This window comes from Onychostoma macrolepis, chromosome 05 (assembly GCF_012432095.1).
Source record: "Onychostoma macrolepis isolate SWU-2019 chromosome 05, ASM1243209v1, whole genome shotgun sequence".
In the NCBI taxonomy this organism is placed as follows: Eukaryota; Metazoa; Chordata; class Actinopteri; order Cypriniformes; family Cyprinidae; genus Onychostoma; species Onychostoma macrolepis.
This window is the reverse complement of record NC_081159.1, coordinates 22,284,117-22,305,599: the sequence shown is the minus strand read 5'-3', so window position 1 is coordinate 22,305,599 and position 21,483 is coordinate 22,284,117. Positions and strand designations below refer to the sequence as shown.

The following is a 21,483-nucleotide window of genomic DNA, read 5'->3' as shown; positions in this document are numbered from 1 at the left end:
AGGCTTGTATTGAATATTTAAACGGAGTTTTTGCTTTGAACTGTTTTGTTTGATTCTAACAAACATATAAACATTTTGAACAATATATTTAGAATGTTATAGCAGCTTTGTAGGTTTCTTTAATGCTTGGAAAAACTTCACATTCGTTACCCGCAGCACACACCCCTTTCTCATTCCCTTGCTACAAAGTACCACAATAGTTGACCAATCAATGGCTCGTTTCACAGATCTCGACCAATCAGAGCGCGAGCTTTCGCTGTTCCGCTTTCCCTGAAATTCTTTGCTGATCCGACTTGAGACTGAGAGAATTCAAGATGGCTGTCTCAGGTGAGTATTTACTCTGAAGCGAAAAATGCTAAGTGAGTCTCACGAACGGGCTGCGTAGTTTGCAGAAATATTACTCGCAGGTGTAAATCGCCTTAATTCATACCGCCGCGGCTACAAAATTCAGATTGACTAATTTTTCAACTTTTAGACAGCATTAGCAACACTACGTTAGCTAGCTAGCAGCTAGTCGTCTAATCCCTTTCCGCCTTATGAAAACAGGATTCCCTCCTTCAGCACGAAAAAGGCACCTGACAGGACTTAAGGATCCATATTTAGCTAATATGCTTTTATTCTTCAGTCATAATACTGAGTAATGTCTTGGTAAATTGAACAAGCTAGGAGTGCATGGCCTGTGATATAGTAAAAGCAGATCAAATGATCAGGCACATCACTCTTAGCTAAACCCAGCCAGCTCATCTTCATTGCAGGCTGCTGCACATTTCTGTGGTTACACTCTATACTGCAGATGTGACATGAAGTGATGGGGTGTTACTTTGCCTTTCTAAGCGCTTTTGAACAAGGATTGATCACAGAGGACTGGTTTAGACATGGGATTTTTTGCAGCTATAATTTCTATATATTTCTATATATAAATAAATAAGGTCGTGAATGATTCTAAAAGTGTGTGTATATATACATATATTTGTAATTATATTGGGGGATGTAAGTGTAAGATCTGTATTTGGTTATTACATGCTCTTTTGGTGCTGTAATATATCTGTTCCACACCAGTGAAGGTTTGCACGATGGTGCAACTGCAGTGGTTTCCAGTATGCACAATACTTGTGGTTTAAGGTTGCGAAGACTGTATACTGCATTAAAAATCATAAAACGTTCAATCTGAAGTACTTGTTCCTACGTGTCTGGATTAAATGGCTTCATTTCAGAGTTTGATAGCCTTAAGACTTAAATTATAATCTATAATTATAGACTAAAATGTTGAAAGGAGTTTGAACGACGTCGGATATCTTTATTTGGGGCATTTCCTTCTACATCTGTTTCATATAGTTTTTATCACACTAAATGACCTGTGTAAAAACTAGTATTTCTTTACGCACTTACAAGCTCCACTGACACATGATTCAGAGTTATCAGTTTGGTTTTTCTCAATACAGTGTAATTTCAAATGACCACGCCTGCAGTGTTTTTGTGCTGAATTTTGAATTGGAAATTCAACTGGCAACCAATTTAGAGTGTATTATTACCAGGTTGTTAAATACTTTCAGCTTTGAAAAAACATTTGAATGAATTCTGAAATTGAATAAATGTTTGAAAAAATTTGAAATTTGAAAATGTCAAATATTCAGCAACAATCACATGTAGGTGTGAGGGAGGTTTATATATATATATATATATATATATATATATATACACACACATACATACACACTGTTTTCCATCCCAGGCTCCAGATGAGGGCTTCTTCCTGCTTTGCCCTGGTGTGTAACTCTTTCTTGCGGCCGACTGAGTGTCAGTGCTGCCAGTCCCTCACTGCCCCTTTGGAGACACCATGTCCAACACCTCCTCCTGTTCCTCTTCGGGGGAAACCAGCCCGGATGACACACCCCGAGGTGGGGGCACCATTCGTGTCTACCTCCCCAACAAGCAGCGGACGGTGGTGAGGGTTCATTTACTGGAGTCTGATTTGTTTAAAATGCCTTTTATTGTTGTTAATGAAGATTTGGAATAGCTAATATAACCTGTGTATGTATATATTGGTAATTAGAGGTTGTGTGTTTGTGATCACACATTGATAGCACTATGTGACCATGTGTTCAGGTAAATGTTCGGCCTGGACAAACTGTCTATGATAGTCTAGATAAAGCCCTGAAAGTCAGAGGCCTAAGCCAGGATTGCTGTGCTGTCTTTCGCCTTCTTGAAGGGTAGGTATGCCTAAGAATTTGGCTCTTAAAATGAAAAAATTAGTAAGTTTGTTGTAAACTTAGTAAGTTAGTAAGTTGTTTTGACTTTGTTCTTTTTTTGGCCAGCCGGAAGAGACTTACAGAATGGGACACTGACATCACACCCCTCGTAGGGGAAGAGCTTCTGGTAGAAGTGCTGGATGATGTTCCTCTTACCATGCACAACTTCGTAAGTGTACTTGCACAACAGACTCAGAGTCAGCGAAGCTAGGTTCTCATTTTTAGGCCCTCATAGTTTTTTTTTGGGGGGGGGTACTGTTGATGTACTGGAAAATATTTGCAGCAAATAATCTGGAAAGTGTATGTGGGATGATTATGACGAGCAAGTACAGATTATTTAAACACGGATCATGCTCTGCTACTTACAAAAAGTTTAAATTTGTAACATTAGAAAATTCATTTGTTATGATGAACTAAAAATGAACAACATTCCAAAGCAATTATTAATCTTGGTTAATATTAATACATTGTATGCTTATTTTTTTATATATTTTATTTTGCACCACAGCTCTAACATTCTAATAGATTTAATTTTTAGCTAATTTTAGGTTAATTTCAAGTTTGAGGTTAACATTAATTATGCTCAGTTGTTGCATTTAAAAATAAATAAATAAAAGGCAGAATTTATTTGATTTAAAAAATAGTACCATTCTGAAATATTATTATGATTTTAAAATGACTATTTTCTAATTTTAAAATGTAATTTACTCCAGTGATGGCAAAGCTGAATTTACTTCAGTCTTCAGTATCCCATGAGCCTTCAGAAATCATTCTAATATGCTGAGGAAGATTTATCAATGTTGAAAACAGTTCTGCTGTTTGATATTTTTGTGGACACCTTGTTACATATTTTTTTCAGAATTCTTTGATGAATAGAAACTGAAAGAGTAGCATATATTTCTTTACTGACACTTTCGATCAGTTTAATTAAACCCCTTTGAGTAAATGTATTATTTAAAAAACCATACTGACCTCAGACTTTTGAATGGACATGAACATGAACATATCAACATGAATTTGCGAGTCACCAAATCAGCATCACACTTAAATGGCACAATCTTGTTTTCACAGGTACGTAAAACATTCTTTAAATTAGCTTACTGTGACTTCTGCCACAAGTTCTTGTTCAACGGCTTCAGGTGTCAGACGTGTGGGTATAAATTTCACCAGCACTGCAGCAGTAAAGTCCCTACAGTATGTGTGGATATGGACACCGTGACAAAACGGTATGTTCCGAATGAAATTTTCTGTTTATGTGTGCTTGTCATCATTTTTGTAACTCAACTGGCAGTGGTGGATAAAGTACCTGAAAGCCATACTCAAGTAAAAGTACAGATATCTTAGCAGAAAATGACTTTGGTAGAAGTTGAAGTCACCGTTTAGAATATTACTTGAGTAAAAGTCTTAAAGTATGTGATATTTATGGTACTTAAGTATGAAAAGCATTTTTTTAATGTTAAACATACTTAAGTATTGAAAGTAAAAGTAAGAGTAAATGCAAAATGGAAAAGGAGCGCATATATATTACACATACATACATACAGTCATGGCCAAAAATATCGCCACCCTTGGTAAATATGATCAAAGAAGGCTGTGAAAATTAATCTGCATTGTTAATCCTTTTGATCTTTTATTTTAAAAATTCACAAAAACCTAACCTTTCATTGGATAATAAGAATTTAAAATGGGGGGAATTATCGTTATGAAATAAATGTTTTTCTCAAATACACGTTGGACACAATTATTGGCACCCCTAGAAATTCTTATGAGTAAAATATCTCTAAAGTATATTCCCATTCATATTCACAATTTTGAGCACTCCAGGGTGATTATGAACATGAAATTATCCAGCCATGGCTTCCTGTTTCACAGAAATATAAATAGGAGGGAAACAAAGCCCAAATTCCCTTAATCATCCATCACAATGAGAAAAACCAAAGAATATATTTCTGATGTGCAGCAAAAGACAATTGAGCTTCACAAATTAGTGAAGTGGCTTTAAGAAAAGAGCTAGAGCAGTGAAAATTCCCATTTCCACCATCAGGGCAATAATTAAGAATTTCCAATCAACATAAAATGTTACAATACTGCCTGGAAGAGGACGTGTGTCTGTATCATCCTAATGCTTGGTGGGGAAGAGAGTTTTAGTGGCTAAAGACTCTCTAAGGACCACAGCTGGAGAATTGCAGAAAATAGTTGAGTCTCGGAGTCAGAAAATTGTCAAACAGCACCTACATCACCACATGTTGTTTGGGAGGGTTTCAAGTAAAATTCTCCTAGCTCATCCAAAAACAAACTCCAGCATATTCAGTTATCAGACACGACTGGAACTTCAAATGGGACTGGCTTCTATGGTCAGATGAAACTAAAAAAAAAAAAGAGCTTTTTAGCAGCAAACACTCAAGATTGGTTTGGTGAACACAGGGATAAAATGTACCCCATGTGTACAATGAAATGTACTGCTGTATTGATGTTGTGGGCCTATATTTCTGCTGGAGGTCCTGGACGTCTTGTTTAGACGCATGGCATCATGGATTCTATCAAATACCAACAGATAAAAAATCAATAAGTGACTGACTCTGTTAGAAATCTTATAATGGGCCATGTTTGGAGCTTCCAACCATGCAATAATCCAAACACAAATCTCAAAAACAACACAAAAATGGGTTACTGGGCACAAAACCAAGCTTCTTCTGGCCATTCCAGTCCTCTGACCTGAACCCTATAGAAAATGAGTGGGATGAACTGAAGAGAAGAAGCACCAACATGGAGCTGGGAATCTAAAGGGTCTGGAGTGATTCTGGATGAAGGAATGGTCTCTGATCTCTTGTCAGGTGTTCTCTAACCTCATCAGGCATTATAGGAGAAAATTTAGAGCTGTTAAACTTGCAAATGGAGGTTTCAAAAAGTATTGAATAAAAGGGTGCCGTTAATTGTGGCCAATGTGTATTAGAGAAAAACATTTATTTCATAATGATATTTCCCCCCATTTTAAATTTGTATTATCCAATGAAGGGTTAAATTTTTGTGAATAAAAAAAAAAAAAAAAGATCAAAAGGATTAACGATGCAGATTAATTTTCACAGCCGCCTTTGATCATATTTACTAAGTGTGCTGATATTTTTGGCCATGACTGTATGTATGTAATGTGTGTGTGTGTGTGTGTGTGTGTGTGTGTGTATATATACAGTATCTCACAGAAGTGAGTACACCCCTCACATTTTTGTAAATATTTTATTATATCTTTTCATGTGACAACACTGAAGAAATGACATTTTTCTACAATGTAAAGTAGTGAGTGTACAGCTTGTATAAAAGTGTAAATTTTCTGTCCCCTCAAAATAACTCAACACACAGCCATTAATGTCTAAACCGCTGGCCACAAAAGTGAGTACACCCCTAAGTGAAAATGTTCAAATTGGGCCCAATTAGCCATTTTCTGTCCCGGTGTCATGTGACTCGTTAATGTTACAAGGTCTCAGGTGTGAATGGGGAGCAGGTGTGTTAAATTTGGTGTTATCGCTCTCACTCTCTCATACTGGTCACTGGAAGTTCAACATGGCACCTCATGGCAAAGAACTCTCTGAGGATCTGAAAAAAAGAATTGTTGCTCTACATAAAGATGGCGTAGGCTATAAGAAGATTGCCAAGACCCTGAAACTGAGCTGCAGTACAACGTCATATCCAGAGGTTGTGTTTGGGAAATAGACGTATGAGTGCTGCCAGCATTGCTGCAGAGGTTGAAGGGGTGGGGGGTTAGCCTGTCAGTGCTCAGACCATACGCCACACACTGCATCAAATTGGTCTGCATGGCTGTTGTCCCAGAAGGAAGCCTCTTCTAAAGATGATGCACAAGAAAGCCCGCAAACAGTTTGCTGAAGACAAGCAGACTAAGGTCATGGATTACGGGAACCATGTGCTGTGATCTGATGAGACTAAGATAAACTTATTTGGTTCAGATGATGTCAAGCGTGTGTGGTGGCAACCAGGTTAGGAGTACAAAGACAAGTGTGTCTTGCCTACAGCCAAGCATGGTGGTGGGAGTGTCATGGGGCTGCATGAGTGCTGCCGGCACTGGGGAGCTACAGTTCATTGAGGGAACCATGAATGCCAACATGTACTGTGACATACTGAAGCAGAGCATGATCCCCTCCCTTCTATTCCAAGAAGATAACAACCCCAAACACACCTCAAAGACAACCACTGCCTTGCTAAAGAAGCTGAGCATAAAGGTGATGGACTGGACAAGCATGTCTCCAGACCTAAACCCTATTGAGCATCTGTGGGGCATCCTCAAATGGAAGGTGGAGGAGTGCAAGGTCTCTAACATCCACCAGCTCCGTGATGTCGTCATGGAGGAGTGGAAGAGGACTCCAGTGGCAACCTGTGAAGCTCTGGTGAACTCCATGCCCAAGAGGGTTAAGGCAGTGCTGGAAAATAATGGTGGCCACACAAAATATTGACATTTTGGGCCCAATTTGGACATTTTCACTTAGGGGTGTACTCACTTTTGTGATCAGCGGTTTAGACATTAATGGCTGTGTGTTGAGTTATTTTGAGGGGACAGCAAATTTACACTGTTATACAAGCTGTACACTCACTACTTTACATTGTAGCAAAGTGTCATTTCTTCAGTGTTGTCACATGAAAAGATATAATAAAATATTTACAAAAATGTGAGGAGTGTACTCACTTCTGTGAGATACTGTGTGTGTGTGTGTATATATTTATGTGTATATGTATATATGTGTGTTCATACACAGCTTGAGTAGCAAGATTGAGTTCTGTTTTAACTCTTTCTATCTTTGGGTAACAATAAGAAGTACATCATCTGGTACTTAGTGTCAAAACATTTCTGGAATCTGCATCTGAAATGGCATTTACAGTTTAATGTATCTCAGAGGGGACATGGATGCATTTAATGTGCAGTTACAGATGCATAAATAATGCTTTATTTTAAACATAAAATGTTGAATACTGATCATTTGAAATGATTTAAAACATGAAAAAAAAGTCGAAATGTGAAATTAAAACTGCCAGTAGGTGGCAGCAAGTGACTGTTAATGAATGAGTCATTGAGATTCAACCAATTCATTCAAAAGATCGATTCAATCAGGAACAAAGCATTTGACTGTGTTAAAGGAATAGTTCACCCAAAAATTCTGTTAATTACTCACCCTCATGTTGTTCCAAACCCGTAAGACCTCCGTTCATCTTCGGAACACAAACTAAGATATTTTTGATGGAATCTGAGAGCTCTCTGACCCTCCCATAGACAGTAAGGATCCTTACACGATCAAGGTCCAGAAACATAGCAAGGAGAGTGGTAAAATAATCCATGTGACACAAGGGGTACAACCGTAATTTTACAAAGCTACGAGAATACTTTTTGTGCACAAAAGAAGAAAAAAAAATAACTTTATTCAACAATTTCGTCTCCTCTGCGTCACCTTGCTGCCATTTTTTTTTCTTTTGCGCACAAAAAGTACTCTCGTAGCTTCGTAAAATTACATTTGAACCCCTGATGTCACATGGATTGTTTTACCGATGTCCTTGCTACGTTTCTGGACCTTTATCGGACACTTGCTGTCTATGGGAGGGTCAGAGAGCTCACTGGATGCATCAAAAATATCTTAATTTGTGTTCTGAAGATGAACGGAAGTCTTACGGGTTTGGAACGACATGAGGGTGAGTAATTAATGACATAATTTTCATTTTGGAGTGAACTAACCCTTTAATGAGTGAATCACTCAATCGTTTATTCAACCGATTCGTTCAAAAGCTGATTCATTCAATAAGTAAACACGGTCAATATTGTGTATAAAATGTAAGTCATTTAATGCTAACTTTATTAAACTTGTATAAAATGATTAAATTTGTTATGCTGATATCTGAAGAAAAAACGGCACTCTTTGTGTGTTAACAATTAAGTTAACTATATTTAAATTATATAAATATAAAAAGCATACAGAAGCATTTTTGTACAATTTAGAATGCCTTAAATTTTAATAGATGTACAATTAATCACGTGCGTGCACTCTGTGTGTGATTTGGTGATATACTCGATAACGTCAGATCGCTCATCATTACAACAACACTTACCATATTATCGCAGACGATATACTGTATATCTCACAACACACCCCAGCCTCGACTTGAGTGGAAATAAATCATCCGCAGTTGTATGCTCACTTGTTTGCACGTGAGCAAAGGTGTTTTTAGGAGTCTAACTTGCAAGCACCAGACCACTGATTCATCAAACCTGCTTGCTTGCAGTCTTCCCGACGTTATTTTGTAGTAAGTAACCAAGATGCTTTGGGGAAATGTATCGGAGTAAAAGTGAAAGTTGGCAGAAATATAAAAACTCAAGTAAAGTACAGATACTCCCAAAAAATACTTAAGTACTGTAACGAAGTATTAATACTTCGTTACATTACACCACTGTCAACTGGTGCTCTGTTGCTCTCAGGTGTGTTCCTAATACAGAAGACTGCCCTTCGATATTGATATATCCGGCCACCAATTCCATTTCACAGAGCGACATTCCCTTAACTTCAGATTCTCCTGGGTACTCTTTAACTTCACCTATAAATACATTTACTTGTTGATCCCCTAGGGGAAATGTAGCACTAGCCGACATGAATGTTTTTTTTGTTTTACCCCTTTTAGAGAGGAACTGCTGTCTACCCCATCAAGCTTCCGTTTGATCATGCGAGGAGAGGACAGTCAGTCTCTCCAGAGGCATCGCTCCACCTCAACCCCCAACGTCCACATGGTCAGCACGCTGGAGCCTGGCGCTGCTGGCCTCATGGAGGTTAGAGATCAGACTAAAGGATCATCAAGTCCACGTGTTTTCTCATTTTTTGTTCCCAAGAACAGTTCACCCACAAATGAAAGTCAACCTTTTTCCCTCCAAAATTTTCTTTCTTCTGTTGAACCCAAAAGGTGATATTAGACAAAGTTTTCACATTGCTATTTTCCATACAATGAAAGTGGCTGTCAGTATCTGAAACCAGAAAACCAGCATTTAAAAGGTTTACATAGAAAAGAGCAGTGTCAACATTCTGCTACACTTCTGTTTTTGTGTTCCATGGAAGAAAGGAAGTCATGCAGATTTGAAATTAAAAGAGGGTGAGGAAATGCATTTTTGGGTGAACTGTCCCTGTAATAGTGTATTAGCCTGGCTAGATATCAAATGTCAAGATATGTTACTTCACAGAATATGACAGTGGAGGTTCTGCATGCCTCCTTGATCATCTGTCCTCCATCGCATGTATTTATTCATTCTTTTTCCCCCCACTCTCATTCAGGAGTCATTCAAAATCAGCACAATGGGTGAGTGGTGTTTTTTTTTCTTTTTGTATTTTTTTTCGCCCCTCTCATTTTTTCCACTTTGACTACACGTCTCTCACAAGAGCACACATTCATTTTTTTTATGCACCCACATTACACTACATGCATTTTTGTTTCTTATCCATCTCTGATTACAATGACACAAATAACTACACATCTCCATGTGTGTAAACTGGCCCTCATATTCTAGTGTTGTTCACAGGGCAAGAGTCCTCTCCCAAGCCTTCCACTAGCCCACCACACCTAGGGTCACCAGGAAGAAGACCCCCCAAATCCCCTTCTGAGCCCAAGGAACGAAAGCAATCTTCATCTGATGATAAAAAGAAAGTGGTGAGTGTGTGTCTTATTTGATAGGAAGCCCAGATGACGTAGCTACAATCAGTTTTATTTATTTTTTTGAAAAAACAATTTTTGTTTTTGTTTTTTAGCACCGGGGAGGTTACAGAGACTCCAGTTACTACTGGGAGGTGCACTCACGGGAGGTGTCCATGTTAAAGAGGATTGGAGCAGGTTCTTTTGGGACCGTCTATAAAGGCAAGTGGCATGGAGACGTGGCTATCAAGATTCTTAAAGTGACAGAGCCCACACCGGAGCAGCTCCAGGCCTTTAAAAATGAGATGCAGGTTTTACGGTGAGTCGTCATCTGCGCGATCCTAGCATCAAAGACTGCCGATGATAACAGTGTAACAGTAGCTCTCATTACTAATGCAGTAAAGCAACATTAATGTAATCTGCTGCTACCAGCTAATCTCCAGCTCAAATCTTCTATTCAGTATGACTAATTTGAGATCTTTGCTCCTCAGAAAAACACGCCATGTCAACATTCTGCTGTTCATGGGCTTCATGACGAAGCCTAATTTTGCCATTATCACGCAGTGGTGTGAAGGCAGCAGCCTCTACCGCCACTTGCATGTTACTGAGACCAAGTTTGACACCATGCGCCGTATTGATGTTGCTCGCCAGACTGCACAGGGCATGGAGTAAGTTTATTTATTTATTTATTTTTATTCATATGCTACGTGCTGTGCCAATTATATGATGTTAATATAACAAAACTCTATAAAATGTTAATGTACACTACTGTTAAAAAGTTTGGCATAAGAAAACAATCATTTTAATCAGCAAGGATGCATTAAATTGATCAAAAGTGACAGTGAAGACATTTGTAACAGGATTTCTTTTTCAGATAAATACTGTTCTTTTGAACTTTCTATTAATTAAAGAATCCTGAAAAACAATCATGGTTTCCACAAAAATATTAAGCAGCACCACTGTTTACAAACAGGGGTTCGCAATTCTGGCCCTCGAGAATATGATCAGTACTCCACCCAATTACAATTGTAATTGTAATAGTGGAACACTGTTTATAATTTGGACTTGTGGTAACAAAGAATACCTGTAACCTCATAAAAAAAACATCTTAAGGAGTTGCTCACACCAGAAGACAGTGCACTTAATGGCACTCTTTGTTCAACTCAGAGTCACAAGGGTACACTCCTATGGGAAATGAGCACATCATCTTAAATCCACCAATGTTATATGATTGTACTGCCTATTAGTAATGCTTGGGTTTATAGAGTGTAGATGAAGTGTAGAAAATCAAAATTTTGTACATAATTTGCTACTTATCTTTCCCCAACAGTTATCTTCATGCCAAGAATATCATTCATCGGGACTTGAAATCTAATAGTATCCTTTCTATAATGTATTAGCAGTGCTCTTGTCTGTATTGTGAGAGATATCTGTTGCAGGATAGATCAGATTTAACTAATTTGCTGCCAAGCTGCTTTCGGTCTTAATGCTTGTAAATAAAGAATTGTCTGATTTACCTAAATTACTGGCATGAAGATGGGAGTCTAAGGTTGATGATTTACTGGAATAATAGTGCTAATGCCTTCTCTCTAGTGATGTTGTAGTCATTCTGAGTTCTGCATGATACTCCTGAGCTCATGTGTCAGATATCTTCCTGCACGAAGGCTGGACGGTAAAGATCGGTGACTTTGGGCTGGCCACAGTAAAGTCTCGCTGGAGTGGCTCTCAGCAGGTCGAACAGCCCAGTGGCTCCATCCTGTGGATGGTGAGTAATCATCACCCAGCTCAGTACCTCATTCATCAATGAATCTAATAGTAACTAACAGTAGCTTACCACTTATGTGATGTAGTTTAATCCGGAGTTTATTATTGAGAAGTATATTTGTACTCTGTTGTTTTTCAGGCCCCTGAGGTGATCAGAATGCAAGACACTAACCCATACACCTTCCAGTCAGATGTATATGGATATGGAGTGGTGCTCTATGAACTGATGTCTGGGACTTTGCCTTATTCGAATATCAACAACCGCGATCAGGTCAGCCATACGCCACCACTCTGATAGATTGTCCTTTTCTGTTCAAGCTTTAAATAGTTGAACTTTGTTCAGCCCAAAATAACAATTCTGTCATCATTTACTCACCCTGATGTTGACGGTATGACTTTCTTCCTTGGAGCACAGAAGGAGAAGTAAACTATGATTTTTGGTTGTTCTCTTCCTGTAGATTATTTTCATGGTGGGTCGTGGCTACTTGTCTCCAGACCTCAGTAAATTATACAGTAACTGCCCTAAATCAATGAAGAGGCTCATCATCGACTGTCTAAAATTCACACGCGATGAACGGCCTCTCTTCCCACAGGTAAGAATAACCAGAGCCCTTCTCTGTTTTCCAGCACTGTTATGTCAGATTAAGTAATAGCCTCATGTTTCATCCCTGCTGTTCTTCAGATCTTGGTGGGCATCGAGCAGGTCCAGGATCTGTTGCCAAAAATTGAGCGGAGTGCCTCTGAGCCCTCTTTACACCGTGCTGTACACGCTGAGGACCTGAACCCGCTTCTCCTTCACACCACACGCCTCATGCCTCTGTGAGACTGCCGGAGACGATCCGCTCCTCTCGCAGATGCCGTGCAGCATCATTCCCAGCATGGAGTTCCTCAGAGTTCCACACATTCCTGAGAGCACCCTAATTACTTCATCGGTCACACATATAGTCAAACACATTACATTTACCTACTCGTTCATGCTCCCTTCCTCCTCTTTTCCATTCCAGCTGCTCCTCCGTAAAGCTGCCTTTAGAGAATGTCAGATTTCTAAAACAGAAGCAGCTTTTGAATAAACCGTGCTCTCTTACTACACTTAATGGATTTTGAAATCCAAGCATCATATCAGCAATGTATCGGCACAATCTTAATGACCTCCTTTTTTGAGGTATATTTCAAAATGTGTTATGGTTGCTTACACGTTACCTTTTTTACTTTAAGATGAAAGTAGTGTTTTACTTTAGAACAGGCAAACTAGCTTGGAGATTTTCTTTTTTCCTCTCTCTGTTCTCTTTGCTTGAACTTCATTGGCCAACAATAGCACAGTGTTGATGATTATTAATCTACATCAGTCACAGAGACTCTGCTCGCAGATTGGTTCGCAGTCAGTTCATGGTCATAAACATGATCATACGCCCATTGCAGTTTTGGCATCTTTTTAATTCCGTTATTTTTCAAATGGAAAACATTGGTCTCAGAGTTGGTTGGATATACATGTGACTTGTGCCCTTAATAATTGTGCTGTGCATTTGTGATATTTAAAAAAAAAAAAAAAAACGCCTCTGATTTGGCTCTACCTTTGTGCTTTCTCTATACGTCGGTGAGCTTTAAATTGTGTAGCTTAATGAAATTCCAAGAAAATGGCACAAAGAAGTGGTGCACTTCCTGAAGTGATGGGGAAGGAAAATGATACACTCTCTTTTTTTTTTGTTGTTGCTTTGAAATGAGTACATTTGCTTTCTGGATTATAACGCGAATGATTGTTTGTTTTAAAACGGAGTAAAAATTTCACAAACTAAACTAAAATGGCACATGATGACCATAAGCAAGACAGGTATACTAGTACTGACACTTCATCCCAGTCTGACTTGTAAACTAATGCATTGTGTTTGCATGTAGTGGTGTTAAGCGGTCGCCTTTGCGGCCCATGCTGTTGAACGTTTGTACTGTAGCTCACACTTGGAGATACTGAAGTGCAGAGGTTCTTAATCTTGGTCCAGGGTTCATAGAGCTCCCTCCTAATCAGCTCCTGAATCTGGTGTGTTAAATAATGGTGACCTCCAAAATGCACAAAGCAGGGGATCAGCAGGACAAGAATTAAGAACCAATGCTGAGTGATTTTGTTAACAGCTCTACATTCAGATAGTGTTGAGCGATAGTTTGGTGGGTGTTGATTGGTTTTGCTTCTTGAAACATTTTTGAGTGTCTGAGAACAATGTCCATAAATGGTCTTTATTTCCCAATCACACAGCAGCTTTAAGGAGGAGTTCCGGTTGAAGCCCTTGAGCAGGTTTCAAAGAAAATACACTTCTTAAATAAGGCTGCTAAGTTTAGAACAGCTGCTGACCCCACTTAATCGACTAGTTTTAGTTTTGAGTGAGATGATCAAACTTAAGAGATGGTCTTACCCTTCTGCAGCGCCCAGAAACTTTGTAACATTTCCTTCAGATCAAATTTGTGGCAGCATGGGGTGAGTGAGTGCTTCTGGATGCTGTATTCTTCTTTCAGTTAGTTTAGTTTATGCCATACACTCAAAAGTATGTCTTTGCAAAACAGTCGTGCTGTTTAATAGCAATATTAAAGTTCCTTTTCCTCCCATTCATCTGGTTTCAATAGGACTGAATGAAACCTACAATGATGGGGCCTTATGTGATCTACATTTTCCATCTGTCCTTTTAATGGAGTCTTAATATATGTAACTTATTGATTCATAACTGACACTTGTACTAAAGGCAGAGCTTTGGTTCTTATCTAGCAATATTCGAATGGGGCTGGGTCCCCCATTGAGCTGTACTCATTCCAAATACGATGCCTATGGAAGATTCACTAGGCGATTGATTATGTGTCTCTTGTTCATGAAAGATGGTTTCACATCCCCTCAGTGACTAATGGAAATGAATATGTTGTAGTTTCAGACAAACCTGGCTATCTCTATATATTTCTGCTTGATTATGCACTTCCTCTGTGATTAACAGAGCTGAAGTGCTTCTGGACTCTTGTAGAATGATGATGTGGTACTCCAAGTGTAGGATTTTCTTAAGAAACCAGTGGTAATAATATTACTCAGTACAAAAGGAGGTAATTGCGTTATCAAGCATTTGTAGATGGCACTATATGCTCTTCTCTGTTCGTAACGGTTGAGAAAGCAAGACTATCGGTTTATTTTTGTACAGATTTGGATGCACAGCAAGTCCTATTGAGATGTATGATACAATTAAAGCTATAAATGAATTATGTGGCTTTAAAACAACAGCCGAGAAACCTCTATAGAATTAGACACTGGTTTAGGAACTGTTTTCCCCACCAAATTCCAGCCTTATTTGTTGTATGAGAAACCATAACTGGTCCTAGATCATTAGAACAGTTACTACTTCTGCCAACTTTGGATATTTGCAGCATTGCCTTAATGGCTTTAACGTCCCTCTGGATACATGTGGGACAAATACTTCTCCCACCCCCTTGTATCTTTGCAAGCACCTCATTTGTTCACACTTTTATAGTTTCCATTAAGCCCAAAATAAGATAATCAGTATATGAGATTCAGTTTCTGCTTTTGCACAAGGGCACTAATGCAAAAGGGTGAAACTTTAGATTGGTATACAAGCCACCGTTTTAAAGAACAGAAAATATAACGAAAGATCAATTTTGTTTAAAAAGATTAGTTTTGCATATTTTAGGTGAACTGCAATAATGTGTGTGTATAGTTGAAGAGGTCTAAGGGGTGTTTGCGAAAAATGGTGTATTCTGCCGTGTACAGTTACTTTTTTTTTTTTTTTTTTTTTTTTAAGAAAAGATTACTTTAAATTGTATTTGTTTCTATTTTTTGTGTGATGTTCAAAAAGAACAAAATTATTTTAAAACATGTAAAGGAAATCTTAGTATTTTTTAGTTTTTTTGGGTCTTAAATATTGTGGAGACAGGATTTTGTTCTAAAATAAAACTGTTGAATTCTGATGCTTGGTTTCATTAATTTTTTTTTTTCAATGCTGTTGACCACCTACATTTCAACTTCCGTGAACTTTAAATGCAATTTCATAACCGAAAGCATTGTTGCAAGCCACCCATCATGACCATAACACTAGAGGAAGTGTTGATTTGCTATTGGGTGGTGCTTCCTCTATCCACCATAAGCATAATTCTGGTATTTGCCTTAATGTTTCAAAAAGGAGATAAAACATTTTCATTCTGTTTTAGTTTAATTTACATTGGTTTGCAGAGAAAAGAAAAGGGAAAAAAACAATATGCATTACAAATGGTGTACATGGTTTTAAATAAGCATACGTGGTTTCCACCGTGTGCATATTCTGGGAAATCACATGGTTTAGTCACTGCTACAGCTACTCAGAAAAGGAAGTGATCAGAAATAAATGCTTTGCATTGTTCTTCTATAGTCTACATAAGTCAATTATAGTTATATAACGAGTCAATTACAGGAACATACTTGGTCAAAAATAATTATGATCTGAAATAGAATCGGTACTTATATACAGTGTAATATGCCATTATATTTTTGTGTAAAGATGATTCATCATAGAAAATCTACCTTACCCTCTTTATAACTTGACATGCAGATGAAAGTGGGTGAATTCAGCGTCTAAAACCCCCTAAACCCCCTTTTAAGCTGTGATGGCAAAATAGTACTGCTGAGAGTTTTTCCTGATTTAACTGCTCTAATAACTGTAATTCATACATGCAAAATAATAATAATAATAACAATAATGCAGTTACAGTCATTTTGGATTTGTACCACTGTTTTTTAGAGGAGGACACATACCGTATACATATTATAGAACCAAGCATCCATGTAAGAACTGTTGGCCATCTTGTCTTTTACTGGCTGTCTTTGGGTATTTGTGAGACAACAGTTATCAAAAACACAAACTGTGAAATATGGAAACATTGTGTTTGATCATTTGTATCCTAACCCACTTCGACTTATGTGGCAGAACAGGGTCATTGAGAAACACATACCCAAGACCTAAAAGAGGAGAGATTATGTTTAGTCAAGGTTATAAAAATACCTTTAATTATCATATTACACTAGTTTAGTGCTGATCTGCATTAAGTGTAAAACAATAGCTGCTAAACAAAACATGTGTTATGTCCTATAAATGATAATCATTTAATAATTTTTAATCTGTTATGTGGGGTCTCGTACAAGTTATTTCAATTAGCTAAGACAAGACATAAAGCCTCATATGGAAACTCATACCTCAATAACGCAGACAACAATGACGCCAATCCCTGTATTCAAGAGGTTTTTTTCAAATGTGTCCTTCAGTTTTGTGAAACAACCCTAAATGCAACAATCAAGACAATACATATAAGATTGAATCAGCAGCACAGATGTGTATATTTGATGTGCATCTCCATATATCTGTGTTTCATTAATATTGTTTTGCTACATAGCTCATATAGAGATGGATATAAGTTCAGTATTACCTGCGGCCAATAATGCGTTTCATTTGTATTGTTGATGCATGACTTCGGTACATGTGTCCCCCATTCTGTATAGTTATTGATTCCACAGCAAAGAAACTGTTGATTTATAAGAAAAACTGTAATTGTTTTTTTTTTTTTTAAGAACAAATGTGTGTTTGTAAAAAAGAAAAAAAGAAAAAAAAAAACAGCATAATATTCTGATGCTCTTACAGTCATTTGCACTTTGTCCCAGTCATCTGCAACAGTTGTTCCATTTTCTCTGCTCTTTTTGGATGTGTCTAAACCTTCCTTAAGATCTTTATCAATGAATTTCTCAATCTGTGAGTAAAAAAGCACAGTCTGATGAACTTTTCCTCACATGTACTCTGCTTCCATATACAAATCCTGTTTCTTACCTGTGTCTCGTACATCAGCAAAAGGCAGGCAGCAGCCAGCTCAGCCAACATTAGAATGAACAACAGTACGAAGAACTAAACCAACCAAACAAAGAGAGATACTGAGTTTTTTTTTTTTTTTAAAGAACCCAGAAAGTTAAACTTAGGCTGATGATACACGGGGCAGCTTTTTTAGCAATTTTGCCAGTCAACTTTTTGTCAGCAATGTTTCCTGGGCACTTTCCCACTGAGAATGGGTAACAAATTTCTATCTGGATACTTTAAATCGGTCATAGGCCATGTGTCTCACCTGGTTGCCTGTTGATTGCAACATTAACAAAAGTTGCTCAGCAACATTGCTCAAAAAGTTGTGCAGTGTATCGTCAGACTTAGTGGACAACAGAGAATATGCAAGTGTAAGTGATGGATGCTAACAATGTTCTGCTTGAGACTCACAGATATAAGCAGGCAACGATTTTCCTTCAGGGCTCCAAGAAAGCCCAAGAAGGAGACACAGGTGATAATGATGCCAGTGATGAAAAGTGTGTTTGCGATGTTCATATCCTGAAGACTGGGGAGTAGAGAAGAGAACCTGGAGAATGTCATCAAATAGATGCCCAGTCCAAAGACGGTAGCCCCACAAACCTGTAATGGTAATTTCAACCAAACAAGAGAGCGTCAAGACGTGTGTTTCTTATATTTTCAGTATGCCTCGTGAGAACAGACAGAAAGGTCTTTGTGCTTTATTCTTTTCCAGTGTAATAGTGTTGTGGTGTAAATAGCTACTGGACTCTTCCCTCTGCTCTAATTCCAATTAAAACAAAGTGTCACAGTTGTGATTTTAAAAGAGGGTTAGCACAGTCACAGGTTATTTGACTCTACTTCGAATAAGTTAGCAAGTGTCAAACGTAGTATAGCCTACCTTGGCAAACAACCAATCATAAACTGAACAGCGCTTACCTCACCTCATTAAATATTTATACAGTTTTTACGACAACGGAAACGTACACGGCTCACGCTGGTCTGAGGGGAAAATTAACAAGTCAAACTTATAAAACTGCTTTATTCCTAATGTTTGACCCAAAAATTGTCCATTTGTCTAACTTATTCAGGGAAAACTGGTGTACAGACTGCAAGAAGCCCAACTGATGTCCATTATTTCAACAGGTCTTTTGCTGTGAATTCGTCCAGTAATATTTTGATTATAGGTAAGTTTTATTTACAAAATGTATATTTGTTTAATTGATTGTAGGTTTAAATTTTTTTTTACATTTAATTTTAATCCTCAAAGCATCCGGAAAACAAAACAAAAAACAATTAGCCTAATATTTAATCTTTATTAGACAGAAGATCTCTCCTTAAGTTTAATTTGTGTTTATATATTTAGGTTATTATTATTTAGTTTATATATGAGACTTTCCCTTTTTTTTTTTTTTTTTGCTTTTGCTTTTGAGGTAAGAGGTTTCATGAAGGTCAACCCCGCCTCTACCAGTAAGTGAAAATATGCAAATAGGAACAATAAAATGGGATTTACCAAAGAGAAACCTTGAAAAACCTTGTAAAGTCTGAACATTTTAAACATTTCAAATATAGGCCAAACCCGGAGTTTAGAATGGTCTGAGATGAACAATTCTAAGTGTGAAAAGCCATATATTATAATGAAGAGACAATCTGAAAATGGATACATACAAAAAAGATGAAGTTCACCACACACATGGTGTACTTCAGGCACTTCAGGCACGACATCTTCCACTGCGTTCTGCAAAGTTATCAAACACACGGAGCTTAGGTTAAACTGTTATCTCACATTAAGACCTTGTGTTCTTTCCCAAACTGCTTGCATCCACAACATAAAGATCACTGACTCAGTGAAGTCAGAAAAAAAGCTTTCCTGTTCTTCCCCCAAAACTGAAGGTGGAGCTGACATAGTGGAATAATATCTAACACATGAAACTGTTAAATGGAGCCCCGTGTTTGATGGGCTGTCATGCATTTCCTGTGTAACTTCCTTCACCAGAACAAACAATAGTTTACTTATTTCCAACACTACTTGGTGAAAACAGACACAGATTAAGATGCACAGGGACAAGACTGAAAAAAAGTGAAATTATGCCTCTTTCAAATACTTTTTTTTTTTTTGTACTTTTATCAGGTAAACAAGGATTCAAAAAAATTATTAGACTACCCAATATATGGGCATACATATACATAAAATGACGTAACATAAACTGGACATTTCATGAAAACATGTCTATGTTATAAAAGGCATTTTTACAAAGACCCTATTTTTAATAAGCAACAATGCGAGTACAATAACAAAAGTATCACTTACTCAAATTAGAATGAACATAAAAGTCAAGAAAATTTCATAGTCTTACTTTTAATTTACTCTGTAAAGATGCTCCAAAGAATAATCCTCAATTAAGACAGTTGGACTCGCCCTTTGTGACCGTGTTGTTCATAAAATCTGTCACTGGCAATGGGAGTGCATCAGGTCTTACTTCCTCTGTGAATGACGCAGTGTCTAACTGACAGTGCAGGGGTGTTTAAGAAGGCCAATGGCAAAAAGAAAGAAAGAGGCGCTATGAAAAAAGTGTGATTCACCGTCATTATACCACATGGTTCATATGCATGTGCCTAAAATATACATCTGTTAAAGAGAAGCATGGGAAACAACTCAACTTGTACTGGTTTGGTGCACACATAGATGTTGCGATGCTTCATACTGAAACCACATAGGATCACTTTACACTTTACCTTCACTAATAAAACGGAACAAATAAAATGTGCACCAGAAATAAATGTAACATTTTACTAGCAATTTCTAAACATTACTAGATATCTGTTGCACAAATAGTAAAGGTGCAATTGTAAATTCAATATAATGGGCCAGCACATATGTGTTTGTTTTTACACTTTTTAGGGACTTTTTGTTACATTCAAATCGGAAGCCCCCCATGCTGTGTTACATTGTTTCGTTAAAAATGTGTCAACAGTCACCCACATTTCTTGGTAAACAGTGTTCTCATTAAAAACACAGCATGAAGGCTAAAACAAGTGAACAGACAACAAATGAAGTTCTTAGCAATGCTAAGCAAAGTTTTTATACATTTACGGTAAGAAATTTACAAAATATTTACTTACTTAATATCCTAATGATTTTTGGCATAAAAGAAAAATCGATAATTTTGACCCATACAATGTATTTTTGGCTATTGCTACAAATATACCCCTGTGGTTTTGTGGTCCAGGGTCACATTTTGTCTCTTGATCAGTGTTGGGGAGTAACTAGTTACATGTAACGGAATTACGTAATTTAATTACAAAATAAATGTAACTAATCAGTTACAGTTAGTGAGAAAAAAAAAGTGTAATTAAATTTTCTTATGAAAATGTTAACAATTACAAAAGGGGTTACATGTGAATTTTTATCACACACACACACACATACACATCGTATAGATTAAATTGATTTCTTTCATAAATTGCAGTGACTGCTCTAAAGTATGAGACGCCGTTTCAGGAGTTTCACACACAGAATAGGACACATGCTTATCTGATAACTGTTTTATTTCCTATTTGGGTTTATGAATGCTCTATTTTTTTTTTTTTCAAGCCATTGTTAGATTCCAGTGTTTCCTGTCATAGCTATGCAAAGATTTGATTTCAAAAACAGTATCATAGCTATTAAACAATTCCTTGTTATGATTTTAAATATGCATTTAACCTCAGAACAATCTCAAAGTAAAAATAGGTGCTAAAGTATTTTTTGGTGGCTGTTCTTTAAAATTAAATTATTATAATCGTAATTCAAGTGATGAAGGATTTTAAAATTCTGACAGTAATTACAACCCCAATTCCAAAAACGTTGGGACGTTTTGTGAAATGCCATAATATCAAGAATATGTTATTTGTTCATTTTCTTTAACCTCTTGTTTAATTGACTAAAGTACAAAGAAAAAAATTCCAGTGTTTTCACTGGCCAACTTAATTTT

General features: G+C 37.3%; 2 protein-coding genes across 4 annotated transcripts; one reads left to right on the top strand and one right to left on the bottom strand.

Moving 5' to 3' along the window:
- The first annotated feature begins 255 nt into the window (after positions 1-255).
- araf (A-Raf proto-oncogene, serine/threonine kinase) lies at positions 256-15,456 on the top strand. Of its 2 annotated transcripts, XM_058777567.1 has the most exons (16): positions 256-327; positions 1,733-1,945; positions 2,107-2,210; positions 2,316-2,418; positions 3,321-3,475; positions 8,719-8,817; positions 8,919-9,063; positions 9,560-9,584; positions 9,805-9,932; positions 10,031-10,233; positions 10,406-10,582; positions 11,245-11,291; positions 11,561-11,679; positions 11,818-11,949; positions 12,137-12,271; positions 12,361-15,456. In XM_058777567.1, the coding sequence occupies exons 2-16, from the start codon at positions 1,838-1,840 to the stop codon at positions 12,499-12,501; spliced, it is 1,821 nt and encodes a 606-aa protein (XP_058633550.1). In that variant the 5' UTR covers positions 256-327; positions 1,733-1,837; the 3' UTR covers positions 12,502-15,456. The 2 variants fall into 2 exon arrangements, with proteins under 2 accessions (XP_058633550.1, XP_058633551.1); XM_058777568.1 differs by lacking the exon at positions 8,719-8,817.
- zgc:64051 (leukocyte surface antigen CD53) lies at positions 13,210-20,017 on the bottom strand. Of its 2 annotated transcripts, XM_058777570.1 has the most exons (8): positions 19,867-20,017; positions 19,178-19,247; positions 17,945-18,133; positions 17,510-17,584; positions 17,325-17,432; positions 17,115-17,210; positions 16,885-16,968; positions 13,210-16,650 (listed from the first exon to the last, which is right to left on the bottom strand). In XM_058777570.1, exons 2-8 carry the CDS (start codon positions 19,232-19,234, stop codon positions 16,582-16,584), a joined length of 678 nt encoding a protein of 225 aa, XP_058633553.1. In that variant the 5' UTR covers positions 19,235-19,247; positions 19,867-20,017; the 3' UTR covers positions 13,210-16,581. The 2 variants fall into 2 exon arrangements, with proteins under 2 accessions (XP_058633553.1, XP_058633554.1); XM_058777571.1 differs by lacking the exons at positions 19,178-19,247; positions 19,867-20,017 and adding an exon at positions 18,411-19,135.
- Between the last annotated feature and the right edge of the window lie 1,466 nt (positions 20,018-21,483).